The sequence below is a fragment of the Scedosporium apiospermum genome (genome assembly GCF_000732125.1).
Source record: "Scedosporium apiospermum strain IHEM 14462 chromosome Unknown SEQ_SAPIO_0165, whole genome shotgun sequence".
In the NCBI taxonomy this organism is placed as follows: domain Eukaryota; kingdom Fungi; phylum Ascomycota; class Sordariomycetes; order Microascales; family Microascaceae; genus Scedosporium; species Scedosporium apiospermum.
The window spans coordinates 476,937-493,242 of NW_015971866.1; the positions used below are offsets into that span (position 1 = coordinate 476,937).

Here is a 16,306-nt window from a genome sequence, read left to right on the forward strand (position 1 = left end):
TCGCCCCATGTGCAACCGAATTTTTCAAGTGGAAATTGGCTCTCCAGCTCTCGCGTCGCTCTACCTCTTAAGAGGGTCAATTACGACAACCACAATTCGACAAATCATTCCTGGCTGGGTGATGCCTCAGGAGGTTCTCCTCCTTTACAATTGGTAGACAGGATTCAAAGCCTTAAGGCAGACCCGGAGCCCAAGTGGTAGGGAACTTGAGGGGGGTCGAGGGAGTTGGAGGATTTTTTTTTTTCTTCCTTTCCCACATGAAGCCTGGAGATGAATTTAATTGCTGTTCGCGGACAGCTTGTTTAGAGGATGTCTCTTGGGCTGTTTGATACTGAGTTTAATCCTTTTACCTTTCGACGATAATATTCCTGCTGGCCATTGTCGATAGGTGCGGGCGGGGTAGTACGACTATGATGGTAGATTGCACCTCTGTAGGAGAAATGATTTGAGAATAGGTGAGTGGGAGAGACTACGCGCTGAACGTCGTGGAACGTGTCTTCTTAAGATGGCTGTTTATTGGGTATTATTTATTGCCTAGGTTTGTCGTCTCTCTTCATTCCTCTTCTTCCGAATCTTCATCTCGTGCTACATTACTAACTTCATCACCTCTGTAGCAACAGCATCGGTAAGAGACTCTGTCGATCCTGTGCCTCCGAGGTCGGGAGTGAGGTTCGTCTTAGACTCAATGACAGTGCGTATAGCGTTACGGACGGCGGTAGCCTCCTTTTGCTTTCCAACGTAATCCAGAAGCTCCGCACCGCTGAGTATAAGGGCCAAGGGGTTTGCAATGCCCTTGCCGGCAATGTCCGGCGCAGCACCGTGGCTGGCCTCGAAGACGGCGACGCCATCGCCGATATTGGAGCCCGGTGCAAGACCCAGCGAACCGGCAAGACCGGCAGCTAAGTCGGAGAAGATGTCGCCGTATTGGTTGGCGGTGCAGATGACGTCGAAGCGGGCGGGGTCCTTGACGACGGTGTAGCACGCAGCGTCAATCATCATGTCGTCAGCTTGGATCTCAGGATAACTCGCCGCGACCTCGTAGAAGCACCGCAAGAAAAGCCCGTCCGTGTAGTTGAGGACGTTGGCTTTATGGAGGCAAGTCACGCGTTTTCGGCAGAGTTTGCGCGCGTAGTCGAAGGAGTACTTGGCCACTCGCGTCGCAGCGGCACGGGTCGTCAATTTAATCGCCTCTGCTGCAATATCGTCGCCGATTTTGTGCTCGTGCCCAATGTAAATATCCTCAGTGACTTCCCGCATAACGACGAGATCCATAACCTCATGTCGGCCCGAAACACCAGGAAAACCCCGAATGGGCCGGGGGTTTACAAACAAGCCAAGCTCGCGACGCACGGCGTTGTTGAGAGAGGGATAGGTGAGCTCGGAGCCATCCGGTTGCACGCAAGTGATGCGACCCTCGAGCTTGTTGACGATGAGAGGCGCCTTGATGTTCACACCTATTTCGCGCAGGCGCTGGACGGTTTGTGGCGCTAGGGGGTGGCCGTATGCGGCGATGCCCTCCACCGCAATAGGGATGTCTTCCCACTTGAAGAGTACCCCTGTAGCTTCGAGGACGCGTTGGGTTGCTTTGGTGATTTCGGGTCCGATCCCATTGCCTTTGAGGATACCCACGTGTAGGGCCATTTTAAGGAGAGATGGTTGGGGTAGATCAAATGATTATGAAGAAAAATGGATGTCGAGGTACGAAGTAATGTGATGGTAAATGTTGCACTCCGCTTCTCTGCAACACTAATGTACAAAGAATAAATTGTTTAGCTAAAGACAGGGAATTGAACTTCTTATAGACCCTTTGCTTCTAATTCCTTTTTTTTCATCTCCGCCTTCAGTACACAATGTAAGGCAAGTTATAAAAGTTTTTTCCACTATGATTTTCTCCTTGTGAAGCTCCGAGCCTCATCCCCGCCACTATGCGGCTTTTGGCCGATAGAGGAGGTCCAGTCCTGTGCTTGTAATGTTATGGGTCCCTGCGTTTTCTTTTTCTTTTTTTTTTTTTTTTTTTTTTTTTTTTTCTTTTCCTTTTTTTTTTCTTTTCCTTTCTTTTTTTCATTCCAGAGCGAGTGTGGGTAGAAGAGGGAGAGCGATGAATCGGGCAAACGCCGTAGGGGCAAATTTGTCGGAGCACTACCGAAAGCGGGGGACTTGGGGATACTGTCTCGTTAGTCCAACTGCCCAACCACATCAGACGACCAACCCTGTCAATTGCCCATTCTCGTAACCCTCATTCGTGTTTATGCAGGACCAGGAAAGGACCGAGACGGCTGGCAAGAACCGTCATACAGACAAAGGGACGGATACCTCTGCCTAGACATGCTCAATATCCCCTGCACATTGCCATCGTCCTAACCTTGTCAGGCATAGTAAGAAGGATCCATCCCCAAAGTTCTTTCCAATTCCATTGGGTACAAAGACGGGGACTTGAGCGGATCTACCCCGGTACCCCGGATCCACAGCTACATGCTTCCTGGAGCGTTGCGATGGGCAATCAACAACGCCGATTCAGAATGAAGTGGTGCGGCAAAGACTTAGGGACTGTTCTTTCTGTACTGTAGAGACGACGGAGTAGCAATGTAAATAGGTATAAATAAGTCAGGAAGTGCTTTCAAGGACATGATCCAAACCATAAGAGTTTCCCCATCTCTTAGCCAAAGGTCTCATCTTCTAATATCATCTCTCAAGCCAAGATACACCGCTTTTCGTCTTTAATATCCAATTAATCAAAAAATCTGCTGAGATGCGGACCTCGCACATTCTTGCTTGTCTTTCCTTTGGCCTTGGCGTTGTGGCGTCCAGATTCCCTCCCGGAGCATGGTGTGTTTCATCTCCGCCCCATCTTCCCCATTATTACGAGTTCCCACTAACATTAACATGTATATGATCGAAGGGACTGCCATATCCACGTAATTGATCCGGAAGGGTTTCCTCTATCCCCCGACAGAGGTCAGTTCTTTTTCCTTTTTTTTTTTTTTTTTCTCCCCTCTGTCACACGGCAGTGTCAAAGAGAAGCGCATTTAGATGCCGAACGACGACACTGACTTGATTCAACTAGAGTACACCCCCAAAGCCGCCACTGTCCATAACGCCACCGAATTCCAAGAGGGCCGCGGAATCCACCACGCCGTCATCATCCAACCCAGCGTCTACGGCTATGACAACTCCGCCCTCATCGATGCCCTGAGGTTCTTCAAGGGCCAGTATCGAGGCGTCGCCGTCGTCGACCCGGACAACGTCACGGATGATGCCCTACGGGAACTCCACGATGTCGGCGTCCGAGGGCTGCGGCTAAACTTTATCAACGGTGCCACCGATGAGGAGATCCTCGCGGCCGTGGAGAAAATTGCCACCGTTGCGGAGAAGTTCGATTGGGCGATAGAGTTGTGGGGCCCACTGCAAGCCTATGTGGCTCTACATGAGTATATCATGAACTCGAACTTGCGGTTCGTGGCGGATCATTTCGCGCAGACCCGTGTCGGCTCTTGGACGAATAACACGGCGAACACGAAGGATCCCTATCGCACCAAGGGGTTCTCCGAGATGATTGACCTGGTTAAGAATAAGAGGCTCTTCGTCAAGCTCTCGGGTCCGTACAGGAATTCTAAGGAAGCGCCACTTTACGAGGACATGCGCGTTGTGGCCGAGACCATTATATTCAATGGACCTGAGATGGTTGTGTACGGTAGCGATTGGCCTCATACCGGCAGCAAGGAAGGAAATGAAGCTGCGGGTGGCCGCCTTTTGCCTCAGAATTACCTCAGCATTAATGACGCCGCCATTACTGAGGTTCTTCGAGACTGGCTAGGAGATGAGAAGCAGTGGTACCGCACAATGGTGGATAACCCTATCCGACTCTGGGGTGCTTTTGAGGATAACCTCGAAGAAATCAGGTAGAATACAGTTTCCCGTTATAGCGTCAAGGGCAGGCTGTTTACTGTTGCAGATCGCCATGCGAGAAATTATTAGCTAGTTTTATCTCCGTCTAAATTGATTGGGGAACTCAAATTGAAGATATCCCCAAGACTTACTTCCAACGCAACAAGCTAATAGAGATCGAATTTCTCATCGTTTCACAAGAGAGGTATTTAAGTGTTTACAAGTACGACCTGTTTCATACCAGAAGATCCGTCCATCCCATTCCACTCATGTCAAAGCCACTGGTAAGTAAATCATTCCACGCTATATCAGTACTCGGTGTGGGCTGTCCTGGTTGAGCAACCTCCTGCTGCTGGCTCTTGAGCCCAAACCATGTCAAGAACTCAGTATCAACTTCCTCGTCCGCCATTCCCGACACTCCATCAAGGCTGGACAAAACGGCACCTCCCAGCCTCTCGATGATACGCGCGCTGTAGTCACCGACCGCGCGTCCGGATGAGATGTCGCGGAGGAGCGAGGTAGCTAGCCCGACGTTGCGCTCTACAGCAGTCCGCCCGAGATCTTGCCGGAGGACCCGACTCGTTCGGAGCGAGTGTAGCATGGTGACAGCGGCCATGAAGAGGGAGTTGAGGGCTACAAAACTATAGCTTAGCTTGTTTTTAGCGTGTAATGTACTGTAACATGCAAGTAAGCTGATCGAAGCATCGGCGCAGAGACGGACAGCATCGAGTGTGGTGGTTGGGAATGCGTGGGAGGGGCGGTATAGCGTGATGATGGCGTGGTGGTATGCGATCTGGAACCACTCTGGCGTTTGGAACATGGAGGAAGGAGTCAGGTAGCGCGGAGCGTTAGCGAGCCAGTCAGTGAGCTGGATGTAGTGCTCGAGACGGATGCTCTCTAACATTTCAGTCGCCTCTAGGCCTGTTTTCCCCGCTGCGTGGAAGGTGTTGTATACATTGGTATTGAGTCGCCGGAGCTTCACCGTGTGGATAAAGGCAGAGACATCCCTAGTATCTGGGATGATTGCATGTGGGAGTGGGAGGACGGGGGAAGAGATGGTTGGGTCGAGAAGGTCATCCCGTATAGCTTCGGGAAGCGGCGTTGTGACATCGGAGTCCTGGATTCCAAGCGGGCGATTCAACGCCATGGATATGCTACGGTCCATTACATAGACGCACCACCATAGCCTTTTCCTCATCTCTACTTGAAGAACGTTTTGTCCGACAACCACTTCCTGCCGGTGCATATCCAGACTGATCGCCAAACGGAGTGCTAGCCCAATAGTGAACCACAGATTGACCGACTGTGGCTCGTTGATGCCGTACATGACAAGTAGGAGCAGGCATTGTATACAGTCAAGGTCGTCAGCAGCAAGCACGGCGCCGATATCATTGGCAGCCGCTTGGAAATAGCACCCACGTATGGCGGTTCCGCTTCCGGCGTGAAACCTGCTATTCTTCTCGATGGCCGCTATGGCGAAAACAATGTTGACCAGGAACGGTGAGAGATCTCGGCCCGGTAAGCCCTGTGAAAGCGGGGCAAAATCTTGTCGCATGAATGTATCTCTGTGCAGGACAGGCAGCTGTGGCCACCGCCGAGCGAAGAAGATGTCGACTAGTTCGTTTCCGTCCTCCCACAGCTGAGACATGGACGAGGTGTCCGGAGCGGTTGCGGCTGCACCATCGGCGCCAGCACCGATGCTACTCCCCCACAGGTGCCACGGGCTACCTAAAAGTCCAGACTGCGGATATTCGGAGGTATCTCTCCGTGGAAACGTAGGGCGAAGGATGCGGGCGGCATTGGGGCAATACCCCGCCCTCTGGTGTAAATGCTGGCCGATGTCGTGCGCCGGAGGTATGCCGCCCGTAGAAATGGGATCGAGATTATCGGTCTGGTCCACCCGTGGGCCCACCCCCCGCTCTAAGGACGCAATCTTCGCTTCGAGACTGCGCACCTGTTCCCGCAAAGCGACGCAATCGCAGCTCGGATCCTGGATGATCAGCCGTTGTGAGGGCACGCAGGGATTCCCCGACGCCGCACAATTGGAGCACGTCGGCACCTTCCCATCGCACTTTTGTTTCCGCCTTCGACACCTCTCGCATGCAGCCACGCTTCTTCTCAGACCCCGTCTGCTTTTGGGGTTAGCCGATGAGCGCCTCTGGTGTTGTTGCGGCTCGTCCTCTTCGGGACTGGCTTGATCCGCTGTCCCATGCGTGGGGGACGACGGGGACTGCATACTCCGACGCGATGGTCCGATACGAGGATCTAGAGGTCCCCTTTATCCTTCAATAAGTCGGGTGATCTTTCTCCGGGCTTCGATCAAGGCATCGGACGTTGAGCATTTAGCTATAATTCTAGCACATTTCGGATGCTGTGCCGCCGCGGAGATGCCCCGAAAAATTTACGCCGTCACGTGAGCATCCATGACGAAGTCAACCTTCTGTCGTTCCTACACTACTTTGTACTCTTGTCGAGGGTGGCTGTATCTACTAAGAAGTTGAGAACCATAATTTCACCTTAATTTTCCAGTAGGCGATGGATAGGGCCGGAATATTACTTAATTAAACTGTGAATAAGGTTTTTTTTTTTTTTTTTTTTTTTTTTTTTTTTGGCAACTCTGTGAATGCCCTATCGGCCCTACCCGTAAACCGAGAATAGCCACCCGCAGAAATACTCACGATCCCGGCTTTCCCCCGAGCCTAGCCTCCCACGGGAACAAAACCCGACCCATCGGAAATTCCCGACGACAGGCGAAGCGGTGAAATGCCTTGTACACTCAGTCGAAAAGGGTGTGCCCCACCAGTGCCAGCGTTTCGTCATTGAAAGGGGAATAGATGAAATTCTACTGACGAAATGTTGCTTTGCCGGACCCCTGAGATTTGTGAGCTTTTAATCGTTAAATTCCCCACGGGCAGCCAGGGGCACTGGTACCGCCTATAGCCTCATCTTAGCCAAAGCCAGCCATGGCGTCCCATCTCCTGCCTGCCGGGGCATACGACACTCACGTCCACGTCTTCGATAAGCGTCTGGGCTCCTATGCCGCTGGCCGTTCCTACACCCCAGGGGAAGCCTCCCGAGAAAGCCTTTTGGAATTTGAATCTGGGGTCTCCGTAACGGGGAAGCCTTGCAACATCGTGATTGTGCAGGCATCACCATACAAGAACGATAATGGCGTTCTGCTAGCCACTCTCGAAAGCTTCCGTAGGGAAGGCATTAAGACGGCGCGGGGTATCGCGGTGTTCGATTCCCGGATTGTCACGGATGAGGAGCTTCAATTTATGCATGAGTTGGGTGTCCGTGGGTTGCGGTTAAATGTCCAGTCGGATAGTAGTGGTGTGGATGTTGGAGCCCTGGAAGAGGCTATGATACACGGCGCTGAACGGATTAAGAACTTTCCGGGTTGGAAATTGCAGCTCTATGCGCCAAGTAGTGTTTGGGACTGTACGTTGTTTATGTCCGAAATCGCCCTTGACATTTTTTTTCTGGCTTGCACGAGAAAAATTTAACATCTTCAATTAGATCTCTATCCGGTCGTATCAAAACTGCCTGTCCCAGTCATCGCAGACCACTTTGCGGGGCTGAAGGCACTCTCTAAACTACCGCAAATGGATGGAGAGAACAATTCCGCGACGGACGAAAAGCTCGTCCTCACTCAGCCGGGGCTGGAAGCCGTAGTTCGCCTCGCCGAGGAATCTCGACTGATAATCAAACTTTCAGGTTTCTACCGCGCATCCAACTCAACCGCAGACTGTTACCTGGATCTAGCTCCGATCGTGCGATATCTGGCGAAGAAGGTTCCTGGACAACTTATCTGGGGCAGCGACTGGCCCCATACTGGAGAAGCGCAGGCCAGAGACATCGCGACTGCTGCGATGACGATTGAGCACTTCCAGAAAATTGATGATGAGGGGATACTTAGGAATCTTAGAGAGTGGCTTGGAAGTGATAATATATGGCACAAAGTGATGGTGGAAAACCCCAGGTTACTGTACGAATAGGGTCTAGTGAGAGTCGATGAAATGAGTCCATCTTCGCTTTCTAAGTACTCGAGTGATAACAAACATCCTGTGATGTATATGAAGACTGCTAGACTGCGGTTCACACACAAAGCGGAGACGTGGAAGAGTGAAGTTTCATAAAACTGAGATCTCGACGATATTATATGTTGTACGTCCAAACACTGTTTGGAACGTAAGCCTCTAATCTATTTTTTCTATTACGCTGACGCCTATCGACTATTCTCACCCTGGTAATGTGATTTTCTCTCGCCCTCCCTGTGTAGTACTAAATTACTGTACCCACTAGGCCTAGATGCCAGAAAGACCCGGCTTCAGAAGATGCTAGCTTCAACACATCTTTCTACTGGGCGGCTCTTACATGGTTAGCGTTGTCCTTCTCGTTACTTCCTCCTTCAGCATATCGCCGAGGCCAACCATGCAGATAGTTGACCAAACAGCCACGCCCAGCCGTGGCACCACACCGCGGAAGAAGCCCAAGGGTCCGGAGGTGTGGTAGATATGCTTAAAGGCTGACCACATTGTCGGAGAAGCTGGTCTTGCGGGGTCTACCTTGAGAGACTGCATCTCGACACGGAGAACCTGACGTTTCCGAGTTAGTGGACGTTCCTTGCCGAGTCCTCATTATTTTTCGACATAGAAATCAGGGTAAATTACCTACCTCGAAGGGTTGATTCCAGCAGCTCAATGCGCCACCGACAGTAGATGCCAAGATCTTCTCACTTGCAGTCAATTTCTGGTCCTCAGGCTTGTCAACAAGTTTCCTGATCCACCCGTCGGCCAACCTTGATATACCGATACGCGACGACCAGCCGGTTATTTGACGGAGGGCCACGGCGTTGACACCTTTGTACACACCCCGAATACCCTTGGTCCGCACGATGTTGGTGAAAGTAGCCAGGGTGCCGGGAACCTTTTCACCTGCGGTAACATTCTTTCTTCTGGTGACTTCGACGGTTTTCATACACGTAGTTACGCCTTCACTTAATTAGCGTAAGCAAGATAAGAGGGATCGTTGATTAGTTTGTACTTACCCATGGATAGATAGGCTTGCGCGGCACCTCCTGCAATACCACCTAGAACTCCGGCTGCCGGCTTTGAGATGCCCCAATGAGCTCTCGAGTAATACTCAACCTCTGAGGACGACAATATTAAGATGGCACCTTTAGTAGAGGCTTCTACCCAGGCCTATGAGGAAAGACCGCCATTGATGTTAGCAATTGTGTGGCAAATAGGGCCACTGGGTAGAACAGCTTACCCAGGGAATCAAGCCTTGGTAAAAACCCCTCCATCCGCCTCTCGCCGCTGTCTTTGTCAAGGCATCTCTCAGTGTATCACTTCTATTAGCGGCAACCTGGTCAAAAAAGGTGTTAGACCTTTTCAAATGTTTTGGAAGAATGTTAGGCAATTACATGAGTCTTTACAACTTCCATAGGCTGACCGAGTGTCGATACTGAAAATGATATGAGTAAGACTAGCCAAACACCTAATTCCAAGTCCGATGGGGAGCTTACCTTGGAAGACTCCCATAAAGGCACCGACAAGTAGATTACTCCATGGTGTTTTCCTCTTGGTGATGGTAGGATTGAGGGGTGTGCTACACTGTCGCGGTGCGAGCGTGGCCATGGTGCTGGCCTTGTATTGAATAATATCAATAGGAGAGCTGTTTCAAATACGTGTATTCAAAGAGGCCCTCTTGATTTTGGAGCCGGTTGATAGATAAATTGTATCCATATATATCGTTGCTCTTCGTGTAATATTTGCTAACCGGTCATCACAGAATTAGAATTAGTGCTGAATTAGGGGTGCTCAACCGTTGAGCACTACAGTCTAAGGGTATCGCGGTATGCTAGCTCTTAGTTGTCGGAGCTATCCGATGCCCGATGAGCACTTCTTCGGATGAAGTCCGACGGACATTTCTCATCGCCATGGATGTTTCCGAGAAAGCCATAGACGACTGGCGAGCAAGTGATCAAAAACAACCATTTGACACGAAAGTCTGCAACAAATCAGAGTCGACGTATTTCACATATACAGAGAGCTATTCTTGATCTTTTATGTCGTCATCAGTCTCGAGATTCTCTAGGCAGCTTGCCGCCTTTGACTTAAGACGTGCAGAATTGCCCCAGATTCTTACCTAACCACACCTTGAAATTGGCATTCAAAGCTGTGGACACAACAGGCCTCATAATTCAAGAGCTATGATTCGGACGATCGTAGCTCGACCGTGTTCCTGGCCTACACGAGGGCCTCTTATTGGGCCAAGAAGACTAGCGACAAGCTCAAATGCCACGCTGACAGCTCCGTTGAGTCGGTTTGAGACATCACTGACCGTGGACTACGGCAAATTTGTTGAGAATGTGGACGTGATAAGAAAGATGCAAGTTACATTTTCCCCTATTCGCACTCTAATAATGGCTCGCGATTCTGACAGAACACTTACCTGTAGACAAGGACGACCCCTGACATACGCCGAGAAAGTCCTCTTTGCGCACCTAGACAACTACGATACGGGTCATATCCACCGCGGGGAAACTCAGCTTAAGCTCCGACCAAGACGAATCGCCTGCCAGGATGCCACAGCGCAAATGGCCTTGATCCAATTCATGTCTGCGGGTCTGGACAAGACGGCCGTTCCCACCACCGTCCACTGCGACCACCTCATTGTGGGCCGCAAAGGTGAAGAGAGCGATCTTCCTAACGCCTTGTCCGCCCATAGCGAGGTGTACGACTTCATGTCTAGCGCGTGCAAGCGCTATGACATGGGTTTCTGGAAACCTGGCGCGGGAATTATTCATCAGATCGTACTTGAGAACTACGCGTTCCCTGGAGGAATGATGGTTGGCACAGATTCTCACACTCCTAATGCCGGTGGTATGGGGATGATTGCCATTGGCGTTGGCGGTGCTGATGCCGTGGATGTCATGGCTGGATTGCCCTTTGAGTTGACGGCACCGCGGATATTAGGCGTTAAACTGACGGGCAAGTTGTCGGGATGGGCGTCTCCCAAAGGCTAGTAGTGCTCGAGGTTCCCCCCGTAAACTCCATTGAGTTAATATTCCACATACTAATTCTCGGGGCAGATGTTATCAACAAACTGATCGGTATACTAGATGTTATGGGAGGCACCGGCTCCATTATTGAATTTTTTGGTCCCGGAGCAGGAACGCTTTCCGCGACCGGCATGGCGACAATCTGCAACATGGGCGCCGAATGTGGCAGCACTACTTCCATATTTCCCTATTCCGCTGCCATGTCTGCGTATATGGATGCCACCGCACGACCGGAGCACGCGCAGGCTGCCCGCACCCTAAGCGCTCATCTCCAAGCGGACGAAGGAGCCGAGTACGATCTCGTCATTGAGATTGACCTCTCAACGCTGGAGCCCCACATCAATGGCCCCTTCACTCCTGGCCTTTCGACCCCTCTTTCCAAGTTTGGAGAGGCCGCGAAGGAAGCAGAGTGGCCAGAGAAGCTGACAACAGGTCTGATTGGGTCATGTACCAACTCTTCGTTCGAAGACATGACGCGGGCAGCCAACTTGGCGCAGCAGGCGTTGGCCGCGGGGTTGGCTCCTAAAATGCCACTTCTCGTTTCGCCCGGTAGCGAACAGACGCGAGCTACACTCAAGGCTTCTGGGACGATGCAGATCTTCGAGAGTCTCGGCAGCACGATGTTGACGAACGCCTGTGGGCCGTGCTGTGGTTCCTGGGATCGCCAAGATGTGAAGAAGGTAATTATCCTATCTAGAGCCCCTGGTTTAAACACATGAAGGTTAACCAGTCTCTTTCTTCTCAAATAGGGCACCAAAAACTCCATTATTACCTCCTATAACCGCAATTTCACCGGCCGCCTCGACTCAAACCCCGCAACCCACGTCTTCCTCTCCTCCCCGGAAATCGTCATGGCAAAAATCTTCTCCAACGACCTTACTTTCGACCCCACAAGGGATACCATCCCTCTTCCCGACGGCTCCGAGTTCCGATTCCGGCCTCCGCATGCAGAAAGTCTCCCGCCCCGGGGCTACGAGAACGCGGACGCGGTGTATACCGCACCACCCACCGAGGGCCGTGAGGAGGTCGCCGTGCAAATTTCGCCTGCGTCTGAGCGTTTGCAGCGGTTGAAGCCTTTTTCACCATGGTTTGGCAAGGACTTTACGGATTGCGTCGTGCTTATCAAAGTCAAGGGGAAGTGTACAACGGATCATATTACGCCGGCTGGACCGTGGTTTCGTTTCCGCGGTCACTTGGAGAATATTTCCAACAACACGCTTATCGGCGCCGTCAACGCTGAAAATGACAAGGTCAACATGGTGGAGAACTGGCTCACCGGAGAAGTGAACGGCGTGCCGGACACTGCGCGGGCGTACAAGGCGGTCTCGCAGCCCTGGGTGGTTATTGGCGATCACAACTATGGCGAGGGTTCCTCGCGCGAACACGCTGCGCTCCAACCGCGCTTCCTAGGCGGCGTTGCCGTCATCGCCAAGAGCTTCGCACGCATTCACCAGTCGAACCTCAAGAAGCAAGGGATGTTAGCCCTGACATTCGCTAAAGAGGCAGACTATGATAAGATTAAGTCATCTGATCGTATTAGTATCCATGGCCTTGCTGGGCTGACACCGGGTAAGAAGTTGGCCATACGAGTAGCTCCGACGGATGGTCGCGCGGCTTGGGAGACGGAGGTTGCGCATACCTTTACGGCAGAGGAGGTGGAGTATTTCAAGGCTGGTAGTGCACTGAACTTGATGGCTAATCGAAAGGCGGCCCGCACGGCGTGACATGAGGGAAAATGTCTTGTTAGTTAATACTTACGAGGGTGTAGCTCCAAGGGCCAAGGCGAAAAGTAGAAAATCGTAGATTAGTTTCAAATTCATCTTGATTCCCACTCTAGGACTACAGCAAAGGGGAGGAGGTATATACACCGGGGTACTGGAGAAATTGAGCTCGATTCTCGACGACCAACGAGCCTCGTTGGAGGATTTCTTGATCCGTGGTAAATACAAGTCAGATCTAATATACGCAAAGGAGCAATGATGGTTTTACCTATACAGTTTCGAAGGCACCTCCATTACAGGACGAAAATTTATTTAAGTCCAAAAGAAATCTTGAGAATTTTCCTTTGTTATTTTGTGCGAGTCTCATTGTTATTGATACATTTACTTCCAGAAGACCTTCCCTTCCATCAATTTCCTCGCCGTCCTAAAGACCCCAGCCTTAACTAGGTGTCCCTGTTCGTCGAACTCCGCATCGACCTTCAGCTGCCCACTGGCATGATTAATGACAAGGCCGGTCTCTTCTCCAGTTTTGACCATGGTTTCCGCCACCGTGCTTCCTGGAATCTTGGCCGCCGCCGCGACAGCTAGTGCGACGGTGACGGGGATGGCTTTGTGCGGCTGGCCGACAGACATGGCGCGCACAACGACGTTGGCGTCTGAAGATTGCGGCGCAGACACGAATCCAATCTTGGGGACGCTGCCTGGTACTTCGTCCACTGTTTTGGCAAGGCCCATCTGTACAGCTGAGATACACCGGATCTTTTCTAGCCTTGCTAGAAGGTTCTTATCAGCGTCTATCTCGGCTGGGGAGAGCGTACCGGGAACCCCAAGGTCAGAGGCCAGGATGAAGCAGCAGGGGTTGGCAACGTCGATTAGGGTAGCGCGTACACCGTCAATCTCGTCAACAGTGTTGCCTGTTGGGAGTAATTTTCCTGTTCGGGATCCAGCGGGGTTGATGAAGTCAAGCTGGAGGGGGGCGGCAGTACCGCTGACGCCGTCGATAGCAAAGTCGCCAGATGCAGCTGCCTCACCATCCACGACCGGAAATATAGCGTGTATCAACTTTCCGGTATTCGTATTGCGAATGCGCACCGTCGCTATGTCCATGCCTCCGTTCTTGCGCAGCGCGGGAGCCACCATTTTGGTGTCAACAGCGTAAGGCCCTACAGCCGACGACATGTTGCCACAGTTACTCGAGTAGTCCACGCTTGCATCACGTATACCGAGGGATACAAAGGTATAGTCTACATCTGCGTCTGGATCAGACTTGGTCTTGCCCACCACGCAAATTTTGGAAAGGCTTGAGATGCCACCGCCGAGGCCATCGAGTTGGCGGCCGTAGGGATCAGGGCTGCCGATTGTGCCGAGGAAGATGGGGCCCCATTCTTCCCTGTCCTGGGGGAGGTCGTCGCGGTTGAAGAAGATTGCACGGGAGGTACCGCCACGGTAATACGCCGCAGGTAGAGAGCGTTGCGCGGGAACTAGGAAACGGCTCGTTGTGCTGAGATGGCGGGCGTGGCATAACGTATGAGTTGAGGTCAGGGCGGAGGCCACGCTCTGTAACTTTAACGTCCTTGGTAAATATCCTGCCATGATGCAAGATGATACGAAAAAGCGTTTAGGAAAATGAACGAATAATTTAACCAGAAGTCATACATACCGACGCCAGCTCTCCTAATGAAGTACTTCTTTCGCTCAACCACGTCTTGCTCGCGTCTTCGGATTATTTCCGATCAGTTTTCCAGACTAAGGTCGTCGGAGACATCCCGATATCAGCCACCAATTAGGGACGTACTTTTTAGGGTGTATCCGATGATACGGCCCCGAGTCCCGATCAAGGTTCGCCTGATGAAGAGATGGTGATAAGACCGAATGGACGAGAAAGTGACATTGCATGGAGAGGGGGACTATTCACAAGGCCATACACTACGTCGAGGGATTGCCTATTGTACAAAGCTAACGAGTCTATAATGTGTCAATTTTACACGCTCTATAGCGTATCTCTGTTCTAATCATTGCTTGCGCAGCTGTTTAATAGTGGGGCCCATCTCTGCTCCATTCAGGAGAGCCTCGATCGTCTTCTTGTCGATCTCGGCACGCTCTTCGCAGAGCGCTACCACCTTCTCCGCTAGTGACGGAGGCACAACGACGACACCGTCAGCATCGCCCACCACTAGGTCATCGGGGTTGATCCAGAGATCACCCTTGAACTGGAGGGGAACGTTAATCTCGGAGGCCTTGGTGAAGGTATTGGAACCCAAAATGGACATCTCCCGAGCAAAGAGCTGAGTACAAAGGTACATACACCGTGTTAGCAGTGGTCTTGTAAATGAAGACGGGGGTATTTGTGAAGGATTCTGTACCGGAAAACCTAGTTCTCGGTGCTCCCCGATATCTCTGAACTTGCCGTCGATAATTACCCCGGCTGCTCCAAGGACCTTGGCGCGCGTCGACATGAGGCCACCCCAGCACGCCGAATACAAGCCCTTTGGCTGCTGCACGAACATGACCTTACCCTTTTCGTTGCAGTCCACAAAGTGGCGCGCCGGAGTTGGGGCTGCGGTGTCGCTGGCTAGCACCATCTTGACTGTCACCGCTGGGCCAAAAATCTTGGCGGAGCCCGCACGCCGCTCGGGGGACCACATGGTGATTCCTTCGAGAAAACCTCCGTAGGGGTGCTTTAGCTTGACTAGAGCGTCCCCGATCTAGAAGTGTCTGTTGTGTAAATGACCACTTTCCAAAGGAATATCACAAGGTGTATCGGAGTCACCTACGTCGCAAGTAGCAAACTCTGCCAGGCGCTTCAGAACGTTAGACGATGCCATATTATTTTTCTTAACTTTTTTTTTTTTGTAAAAGATGCCTTAGTGAACAAACGGGGGTTGATTAAGAGGGAGCTCTCGGTATTCCGCAGGAAGTATTGTTCAGAAGTGAGGGTCTTGGTCCGTTTAGAAGGGGGTAAAATATCTATCGCCCGAGTTCGCTAATTCCCCGGCTGTGCTCGGTACATGGTGCCAACCCCATCGGAGCTACTCCGATGGAATAGGTATCGGAGTCCAGATCCTACTAGGAGCCATGCCACATACTATGGGCCTTTCGGAGACACCCGGTCAGCCTTTCATCAACTTGTGGGAAATCACGCGATGAACTGGGAACTACTACCTACTCCGCACTCCGCATCATTGCTCCCCCCGCCCCCCGACCCAAAAGAGAAAAAAAAAAAACCTGAACCTCAACATAGAATGAAGTCAACTAGAAAACATAGAAAACTGAATACGTAATAGAATGCCGTCGGTGACGCTTGTAAGAATACAGATCCTGATTCTTGAGAGCCCAGGAGACCCAGGAGATCGACCATCAATCACTTGTAGGTTGCGTTGGTTGATAGCCGGTGCGGCGTGGGATAAAGCTATTATGCCGCCAAGAATGCGAGCAATTTGTAGTATTACACACACTATCCTCTATCCTCTCTCCCTACTTCGACGAGTATACCCGTAGTTGATATCGTGAATGCTACTACTCTGATCTCTAAGTCGAGAAAGGCAACAGGTAATATTAGCTGACGAGCTTGACAGACAACTTAAAGCCGATCATTTCTCACTAGTTTTGCCTCTCGCGAACCCCAAGCGAA

General features: G+C 51.4%; 4 protein-coding genes and 5 pseudogenes across 4 annotated transcripts; 4 read left to right on the forward strand and 5 right to left on the reverse strand.

Moving 5' to 3' along the window:
• Positions 1-585: 585 nt before the first annotated feature.
• Positions 586-1,641, reverse strand: SAPIO_CDS10305 (annotated as a pseudogene; the record flags this gene model as incomplete).
• Positions 1,642-3,030: 1,389 nt separating this feature from the next.
• Positions 3,031-3,903, forward strand: SAPIO_CDS10306 (annotated as a pseudogene; the record flags this gene model as incomplete).
• Positions 3,904-4,120: 217 nt separating this feature from the next.
• SAPIO_CDS10307 lies at positions 4,121-6,121 on the reverse strand (annotated as a pseudogene; the record flags this gene model as incomplete).
• Positions 6,122-6,848: 727 nt separating this feature from the next.
• On the forward strand, positions 6,849-7,883 carry SAPIO_CDS10308 (Transcriptional family amidohydrolase family protein; the record flags this gene model as incomplete). The annotated part of the gene is made up of 2 exons (XM_016783916.1): positions 6,849-7,326; positions 7,405-7,883. The coding sequence occupies 2 exons, from the start codon at positions 6,849-6,851 to the stop codon at positions 7,881-7,883; spliced, it is 957 nt and encodes a 318-aa protein (XP_016638757.1).
• A 375-nt stretch (positions 7,884-8,258) lies between these two features.
• SAPIO_CDS10309 (uncharacterized protein) lies at positions 8,259-9,527 on the reverse strand (the record flags this gene model as incomplete). The annotated part of the gene is made up of 6 exons (XM_016783917.1): positions 8,259-8,483; positions 8,563-8,822; positions 8,936-9,089; positions 9,160-9,255; positions 9,314-9,354; positions 9,416-9,527. The coding sequence occupies 6 exons, from the start codon at positions 9,525-9,527 to the stop codon at positions 8,259-8,261; spliced, it is 888 nt and encodes a 295-aa protein (XP_016638758.1).
• A 788-nt stretch (positions 9,528-10,315) lies between these two features.
• On the forward strand, positions 10,316-10,918 carry SAPIO_CDS10310 (annotated as a pseudogene; the record flags this gene model as incomplete).
• Positions 10,919-11,103: 185 nt separating this feature from the next.
• Positions 11,104-12,678, forward strand: SAPIO_CDS10311 (Mitochondrial aconitate hydratase; the record flags this gene model as incomplete). The annotated part of the gene is made up of 2 exons (XM_016783918.1): positions 11,104-11,634; positions 11,704-12,678. The coding sequence occupies 2 exons, from the start codon at positions 11,104-11,106 to the stop codon at positions 12,676-12,678; spliced, it is 1,506 nt and encodes a 501-aa protein (XP_016638759.1).
• A 378-nt stretch (positions 12,679-13,056) lies between these two features.
• Positions 13,057-14,268, reverse strand: SAPIO_CDS10312 (annotated as a pseudogene; the record flags this gene model as incomplete).
• Positions 14,269-14,687: 419 nt separating this feature from the next.
• Positions 14,688-15,500, reverse strand: SAPIO_CDS10313 (Ribonuclease e inhibitor rraa dimethylmenaquinone methyltransferase; the record flags this gene model as incomplete). The annotated part of the gene is made up of 3 exons (XM_016783919.1): positions 14,688-14,960; positions 15,039-15,380; positions 15,450-15,500. The coding sequence occupies 3 exons, from the start codon at positions 15,498-15,500 to the stop codon at positions 14,688-14,690; spliced, it is 666 nt and encodes a 221-aa protein (XP_016638760.1).
• Between the last annotated feature and the right edge of the window lie 806 nt (positions 15,501-16,306).